The 8,630-nt window shown below is 42.1% G+C and overlaps 1 protein-coding gene across 5 annotated transcripts in view; it reads right to left on the bottom strand.

Moving 5' to 3' along the window:
- Window positions 1-8,630, bottom strand: part of LOC116056020 (tubulin-specific chaperone cofactor E-like protein) — a 28,391-nt gene continuing 19,761 nt past the window's right edge. For all 5 annotated transcript variants that reach the window (XM_036008706.1, XM_031308134.2, XM_031308131.2 and 2 more), the window contains 4 exons: window positions 8,451-8,577; window positions 8,221-8,337; window positions 1,365-4,056; window positions 1-581 (listed from right to left, as the gene is read on the bottom strand). In XM_036008706.1, the coding sequence (XP_035864599.1) occupies window positions 3,711-4,056; window positions 8,221-8,337; window positions 8,451-8,577 (590 nt within the window). In that variant the 3' untranslated portion in view covers window positions 1-581; window positions 1,365-3,710. The remainder of the gene's footprint in view (window positions 582-1,364; window positions 4,057-8,220; window positions 8,338-8,450; window positions 8,578-8,630) is intronic.

The raw sequence follows: 8,630 nt of genomic DNA, 5'->3' as shown, positions 1-8,630 counted from the left end.
TAAGATGAAATAATTTGAATTTATTTGTTAAAGAGAAGTGAAAGCTCCATTGCACAGTGCAGGTGTAGAAATGACAATATGACCTCAAGAAAGAAAACAAGAATTTACCATTAAATATCAAGATAACATTTGAGAAACGACAGAGAGCAAATGTGATATAAATTAAAAACACCATATACTAAACAGCGGAAGGCAAACTGTATTACAGATTAGCAACTATCTTTTAGATCTTTTAATCTGTACATAATCTTTGTATTGTGTATTACTTAAATGATAAAAGTGAAGATGAAAAGAGCACAGATTATATTTTAAAAGTGTCAAAATTACAAATGCCCATAAACAACACTGTTTCCCTGAAATGACACATCTCACACATTTTCAATCAAATATATCAACAAATACCAGAATATGCAAACCACTAACTTACCACAGCATCCCTTCAGAAACAAAATGCTTTACGCTCTTCCCATTACTTCCCATGTAACTCAATCATAATATAGTATAATGCATGTGAGTCAAGACAGAAAAATCCAGAAGAGATCTCCAGTTATCTACTACACAGAGGAGCGATCCAGACAGCACTGTAAAGCGTGAATTATACTGGCCGCAGCCCATCTGGCGCGTGCAAATATGACGTCATGGAATCGCCGTAACTATTTATACCCGCACTGGTGGTCACTAGTTGCAGTCTTCTCCTGAACAGAGGTGGCGCTAATGAGGAAAGGCTACTGACTTTGCTATTTCTACGGACTAGAAAAAGAAGAAAAAAGTAAACAACGGCAGAACTGGCAGCAGCATTGACGTCAATGCTTCGATTTGATTCGATGACCTACTTCGTCAGATCAAACCTTTCATTCACCATAAAAGAACTCATCTTAAAAGGTCCCATGACATGGTGCTCTTTGGATGCTTTTATATATCCTTAGTGGTCCCCTAATACTGTATCTGAAGTCTCTTTCCCGAAATTCAGCCTTGGTGCAGAATTACAGCCACTAGAGCCAGTCCCACAATGAGCTTTCCTTAGGATGTGCGATTTCTGTGTCTGTAGCTTTAAATGCTATTGAGGAGGAGGAGGAGGGGGGGGGCAAGGTGGAGGGTGGGGGAAATTTTCATGCCATGGGACCTTTAACCCAGTAAGTTTACAAGAGAGACTTGCAGTCACTCTGAGAGTCCTGGCATCCGGTTGTCGGCGAACTCGTTCAGGCCTCCCGTTTCCGCTTTGTCGCGCGCCGCTGAGAAAAAAAAAAAAAAAGTGCTGCGCAACCTCTGCTCACGCGCTATAAATCCGGGTGTGCCGGCAAGATCTACGTCATTTTGACGTCATGATGGCGCGTGCCAGCTTGGCTGCGGCTACTGTAAAACACCTATAAGGCTGCCATACAATGACAGCGCCTCAAACACATTTTCTAAAACTTACTAACGCACGTCTAAACCACTTATAATAAATCGGTATAAATGTGTTCAAGAGAAAATATTTATCTTGGCAGCTCACTTCACCTAACAAAATTTCAAACAACTGCTTTGCACTCCACAGAAAGGGTCTGTGTGTGTGTGTGTGTGTGTGTGTGTGTGTAAGACCTTTCTGATTTTTAGTTATACGTTCTCATCACCTTTTCATCAACAAATGCACTTGACACTGGGCCCCAATTTACACAGCATACATGCAATAAACACGGTGAAATGTCAGAGCTATTCAGAGACAGGTAGGCAAGAAACATATCCCAGCATTCATTGAGCAAAAGAAAGGGAAACATTGACAACACAGTTCGTTTAGAGTCTTTGGACTACGATAGGAAACCCAAGTGACTCTTTTTATGAAGCTATACAAACCTCTAAAAAGTCTATGCGTTAGTCAGTATTTACAATTTCTTGGCCACCACACACTGTTTATGTACATGATGACACGGCGAGCAATATACTCCAGCTCCTAAAACTCAGCTTCCGTTGGGATCTGGTGATCACAACAATCTGCACACAGGTTAGTGTCCCTAGCTTTCTATATCAATGCAGCACTCAGCAAGGAGATCCTGGGTTCTCATCCACTGGCTAGTGGGGCTGGCAACGTGCAGTGGGAAATGTGTTGTTGTATCTATTCTTTGATTTTGAAAACAATCTATGCCAACGTGAACCAATGAGAAGTACACGACCCCGCGCCCTGTGAAACAGCAGACACTAGAAGCGTCAGGTTTGTAAAACGGATGTAAAAGAGAGATTGAGGTGAATGGGTGAAGGGCAAGAGCCTGTCGGTTGAACCCATTTTAACCTAAATGCAGCGGAAGTGTCCGTGACACAGCGGCTGGTGTGTGGTTACCATACAGACTGGGCCTCAACGTTTCTCAGCTGCCTCTGCAGGGAGAGAGAGAGAGAGCTGCTCCATTCATGGCCAGGACAGCCACAAGACCTGCAGTAACTTGAGCATCAACGCTCCTTCTTTTCTGTCCCGATCCCAAGCTCACCTCAGACTTGTCTCGTCTTTCTGCCAGGGCGTCTTGACTGAGCAGCAGCCATGTGCTCCGTGTTATTCCCAACACACTGCATTTGTGATTTCAGCTCAGGGGTTATCCCAGGGCATTTTTCACTGCTATCAAGAGAATGTGGAAAGAGAGTGATCTGAGTGACAGGAAGAAAACAGGTAAAGATTTGAGTTACTTAAGCACAACCTCATGTTCTCATGAGCGAATCTAGTATGCTTAGATAAAGGTTAGAAGGAAATTAAGCCTCTTTGAGGCATGGTCATGCAAATAAAATGTAAATCTTTCTCTCTTTTTTTGCCCACAGTTATTTGTATGTGAAGCAAATGTAGACTGTAGCCAGGTTACAAACCCTTGGCAATACCAACATGCAGAAATTGAAATGCATGTAAAGACTTTGTGCATGTCAGCTTGGCTGCAATCATTGCTGCATGCTTAAGGTTCATTGTTTGCCATTGTTGGCTTTTAAGGAGTAAATTGGTTTAGAATTATTTTCACCCAAACTGTTTACTCCCAGGCATAAAACGTTGCAGTGCTCCCTGCTGCCAGAGGACACTGTTCCAGTATACAGGCCTCAAAGTAATCTTACTTGCTGAAAAACACCAAAGAGCTGCTGATTATGGTGCAGAAAAGACAGCCAAGGCAGAATGTATGAACACAGCAGTTGGTATTTTTAAAATCCAATTTCTATCTGAACTTGTGTCTATTATATATTTTTTGTCACCCAATTTCAACAATTTTTTTTTTACTCGCATAAATACTAATAAGTCCCATGCATGGTCCAAGCAAGGCTAAACGTTTTCATCCTAACATCTCAAATCTAAATCAGACAAACAATTATAAAATAGTTTTAGTTCCTAAATGTGCAATGTATGCATTCAATTGCTGTTTTTTCTTTCAGAGAACCATTTGCAGCCCGTCTTGGATTTGCAAAACATTTTTCATAAATGTTATGTGAACTGCAGTCTTACCTTAAGCAACTAAAGCACAGACATGTGCGACTTAGGATACACGCTTTGTGAATGTGGAACTCCTATGTGCAAATATACTATTGAATAGATTTGTTCAATATGGTGGACAGCAAACACCTTTACATTCAAGGCTGAAATATATCACCTTTTCTTTTAATCTAAAAAAATAAAAAATAAAATAAAGGCTCAAGTCAAAGCTTATTATCAAGTAAGTGTTCATCTATCATTCCTAAAGTCCCATTCATCCAAAATCAGAGAGCCTCTGAACTTAAAGATCTGAGGAGCTGTAGCGACTTTTAACTTTGGGCACAACTTCAATCTCATCCCCATCTCGGATTCGGTAGGAATGGAGGGCGCGGCTGCTGCACTTCAACTCCTCAGGTCCCAGGACCGAACACATCTCCCTGTCGCTGTAGAAGAGCCTGATCCCATTGGTGGGCAGCTGCAGCAGAGCTCGAAGGTGTTTCTTCAGGTCGCCCACCGTCTGCTCCAGACGGAGGCTGACGGCCTCCACCCTGTCACCCCAGCGAATATCCACCATGATGCTGCGGGGGCTCAGGTCCACCTCCACCAGTGGGGCCAACTGACCATACTTGGATACAAGGATGTGGTACCTGGGAGGAAGCATGTCAGATCACTGAACGGTTTTGCTTTTGTTGTTTGTAAAAAAAAAAAAATGTTAAGAGTAACTACACCCTGTGAGCTGATTGTCAGTGCTACCGAACCACGAGAGGCCACGGTCAGACTCTCGCTGGAAAGACAGAGAGTGTGGTGGAGCTCTGACGGTCCCTACAGTAGAAGCACATTTATGAGAGTCATTGTGTGGGTTTCTGTGTTAAAGCTGGGCTAGAATATGGTCATGCAGTCTTATTCTTTCTGGTCTTTCTGGTGGAGTGGAGTAACGGGCCGGCTACATTGCAGGCGCAACGTATGTGGAGCGGATGTTCCAACAGCATGCTTTCACTATAATCAATGAAACTGGCTACACCGGACACGACAGCAGTGCGTGGTGGTGTGTATGCTACGCGGAGATCCGCTCTACAAGCGTAAAAATAGGACAGTCATCTATTTATATTTTTAACACGGAGGCGTGCGGCTCTTTTACACAGAAATGGATCATAAAGTGTCTATATTTCTTTTAAATGAAACTACCGATACACAGGAAACGACTTAATGAGCGTATTGGCAGTTTTGAGAGTTTCAGGGTTTTTTTTCTTGTTTCCTGTCACCTGCGTCCTCTGATAACAGCTTGATAGTAGATTGACTTTTCACAGCGCTGTGTCGGCAAAAGCTCACGTCTCGCTCACACAATTATAGGCCGTGTGTGTGTGCAGCAGGTGTAGCCAGTTAAAAAGATACATTCAGCGGCACATCCGCTCCGCGAACATGTTTTATCTACCATAGAAGAAGCAGAGGCAACGTTAAGCTCTCTTCCCATCAGCCATTATTGCATCTCCTCTTTTTCGATGTGCCAACTTCTCCACCTCTGCCAATGTTTTGTGCTGTATTTCAGATTTTTCCTTGAATTTCTGGTGTCTCCACTTAGGTTGTTTTATGAGCAAATTAAAAACGAGCATAAAAACAGGTAAATGGAAACGCACCTAGTGTGTGTTTAAGCGGCAGAGAAACACCGAGTTCTCTGCCTCTTGCTTGCCGTGAGAAAGCTCGCAGCCACCTCAGGGGAATGCATGTTCGAGATAAGGACCCAGAAACGATTAAATAAAATCCAGGAGAAAAGGCCTGTGCTTTCAAAGCTACTGTAACAGCTGGGCCAATCAAAGCAATTTCCCTTCCCTCCCCAAAACTCCCCTACAAAGCCAATCCCCTGGCCTGGGGTTCCTGGCCAAAACTTGTGGTCCACCCTGGGAATTCTCCTCTAAGGCCACAGTGCACAAAGTGCCATTCTAAGAGAAGCCATTTAGCTAAAAGGCTTCATTTAAGATTGTTAGCATGCATTATGGAGCAAATAATGCTGCAGGTGATAACAAGTCAGTATTCCACTGTCTTTTCCAGCATTCTTCGATAATGGACCGTAAAGTAGCAGGTTTTGGAGCTGATACATACACTATGCAGCCCAGATCTTAGCCAACTTCTCTTTTGGCATTTCATCCTTTCATTTCTACAGTCCTCTAGTTGAAAGATGACCTCCATAAAAAGTTAAAATGTTGATTTCCTCTCTTCCCTCCCAGACAGGCCCTCAATATCAAACGTGTTCCAGGTCCAGTCCCCTTTCAGTCTCTCTCTACTTATTCTACTGGATACTCAGACTCTCAGATTTCTTTTTCAACCCAGTCCTCTCTTTCATTCTTTCCCTGCAACTAATCCTTCCTGCCCAGCCAACACATTTCTTTCTTTATATTTCTGTTTCCTAGTCCCACAACCCCTTACTCTTTTCCCAGATTACTATTTCCACAATTCTCTGTACATCCTTTCGAGATTGAGGTATATCAGGCTCTACCAGTCTGATTTATGGTTTGAGCTGCGTTTACAGTTACTCAAAGCCAGGCTGTGTCAGATGTGTTCACCTGAGAGGCTGTGACCCACCCTGCAGCGCTCTGATCTCTCAGGGTAGCAAGGCCACAGACCCATCCGAAAGGAAATGGGATAGCGGTGTGTTCACTGCTTACCGAGCGTGTCCGACACCCCCATTACACCCCCATACAGTCATGGTGATCCCTAACCTTGGACCTACACCGAGAACCTGGCTCCAAACCAAGACCACAAATACGTAGGAGACGTTTACATAGAAGTTGATAAAATGAACATGTCCAAAGGCTTTTGGATGGTTGCAGCGAAGTATGATGGAGATTATTGTATGTGTGACATGGCTTAAAATATGCAGAGCATCATTCCCAAATACATCTTACACTTTCTCTTTGCCATAATTGGTAGGACAATTTATAGCCAGGATATCTATTCCAGCTCCAGTGACATCAGAAAACAAATCAATCTCTCAACTTAAGGTTTGAGGTTGACAGAGTAGGTGTATACATAAAAAAAAAAAAAAACCTGCTACCTTGTGTATCACTTTTCCAATCAGAGAATTTCCAGCACAAAGGACTCATTGAGCAGGGAGAGACTGGTGGCATTGTCTCCCAAAGGTTAGTTTCCCCCAGTCAGAGACTACACCTTCCTTCACAAATCCCTCTCCAACATTCTGCTGAGGTTAAGTGGAATGTAGTCAGTGAAGAGCGCGCACAATTATTTGACCGCTGTCAGCCCGAGGAGGGCTTTCCAAATATTATATCCCGTAATGTAAATGTATTGAGGACAAAGAGCGATTGTTACAACTTTATAAAGGTGTTCACAGAGGTATGAGTCATCTAAGTGGAAGCAAGTGTCGATACGTTGTGGGTGGGCCTAACGGGCCTTGTACAACTGGACAAACGTATATATATTTTCATACCTTTTATTTTTAATTATTAAAATTAACATTTAAACACACAAAGACAAAAAAAAACTGTTTACCTTTCTAAAAAAAAAGTAAAGACAACATTTATTATGCTACTATCATGTGTGAAATCCAGACCAATCACAACAGGCATTTTAAGTTGGCCCAGGCCTGTTAAGCCTGTGCGTCTGTGTGTGGGAAGGGAGCGTGTGGTTGGGTGTGTAGAGCGTGTGAGTGTGGTTCACGGTTTGTTAGCCGATACTGAGCCGCGTTTTCTCGTGTTGTTTATGAATTATTTTATTAAGAATACCAAAATTCAATGAAAGAAATAAGCCCATGTGTCTGTGAGAATAGTGAATAAATACGTCACCTGTAAGCCTAAATCATAGGATTCGTTTTTTTTGTGCATTTTTTATTCAGGCTTTCGCCCAGTGTTCTATGTTGAATATAGCAACCCATCGGTTTCCAGTTGTGCAGAATGCGTGTATCAACAGCTCAGAATGCAGATGCCGTCATTGTCTAATTTCATAGCTGCAAATGCCTTTCCTATTGAGTCTACTGAGTCTATAATACCTGCCTGACTTGATTGTCTCTATATTATCTTGAAAGCATAGCTGTTTCTGTTGAGACAAGCTGATAAATTGACAGCGCAGTGCGCCACTCACTCTCTTGTTAAAAGTCAATCTAGTTCACTGAGTACTCTGCAATGAATCAACATCACAGACTGCATAGTCTATGATCAACATACTTGACAGATCATCAACATGATAGATAGGATACTATGTTGCATTTTTGCACAACTTGAGATTTTTACTATTACAAAATTGTCAGAATCAACCAGACAAGCTAGTCGCCTTCCACAACAAGATATCAGTCATTTCTGTTTTAGCGAGACTACCAGTTGAAAACCGTCAAAAGGAAACAAACGGTATTAACTTCTCTAATTAAAAGGCACGGCTGAAATTGAAATACTTGCGCAGTGCCTGTTACAACGTACTCAGGCATCTGATTGATATGAACTATGAAAACAACTAATGTTACGTGTTATGTACCATGGCATTAAAGGGTCTGTTTTCGATATTCAGAACATTAATAAAAGCAACAAACAAAGATTTGCTATGTAAAGATCTAGTGGAATAATAAAATTATTATTAGAAATGATTTGCTATTATTTTACATCATGAAGCATAGCCACACCTTAATGTTGCATTAAAGCATGTATAACTAACTGGTGATTGACATGGAAGTATACTCTTTTTGTGAAGTAACATCCAAGAGTGTAAAACACCTGAAAAACAAATCAGCCATCACTAAAGGTGCCCTCCTTTAAAACTACAAGTGATGAATATGTGTGTGTATAATACAAGCATACTGTATGGCTGAGTACCTCTCAGGAAGTTCCTGTTCTGGGCAGTCCTGGTAGTACCGGATGAAAAGCCTCTCAGCATCCTCTCTCTCTCCATCAGAGACTGCACTTCCATTCAGCAACACTACAGATGGCAGCCTGCAGGCAGGGACATTTGTATTAAGCTTAGATAGTAAATAAGCAAACATGCTATCCTGCATGTTTAGGGCAATAAGGATTTGCTGTGTGTGTGTGTATAGGTTCAGACTCACTGTGCTAAGAGGAGGCAACGTCTCTCGTGGGTGGTGTAAGGCTGCAGTAAAGGAATCCCCTTTGCTTTTACGTCCTCCAGCTTAGGGAAGAAAGCCAGCCTTTCAATGTCCTCCCATTTACTAAGCCCTGAATAACACAATATCAGAGTTTTAGGGCCACAGAAAGTTTTCAGTTCACAC

Source organism: Sander lucioperca, chromosome 13 (assembly GCF_008315115.2).
Source record: "Sander lucioperca isolate FBNREF2018 chromosome 13, SLUC_FBN_1.2, whole genome shotgun sequence".
Taxonomy (NCBI): domain Eukaryota; kingdom Metazoa; phylum Chordata; class Actinopteri; order Perciformes; family Percidae; genus Sander; species Sander lucioperca.
The sequence above is the reverse complement of the archived record's forward strand: the minus strand, read 5'-3'. Positions and strand labels throughout refer to the sequence as shown.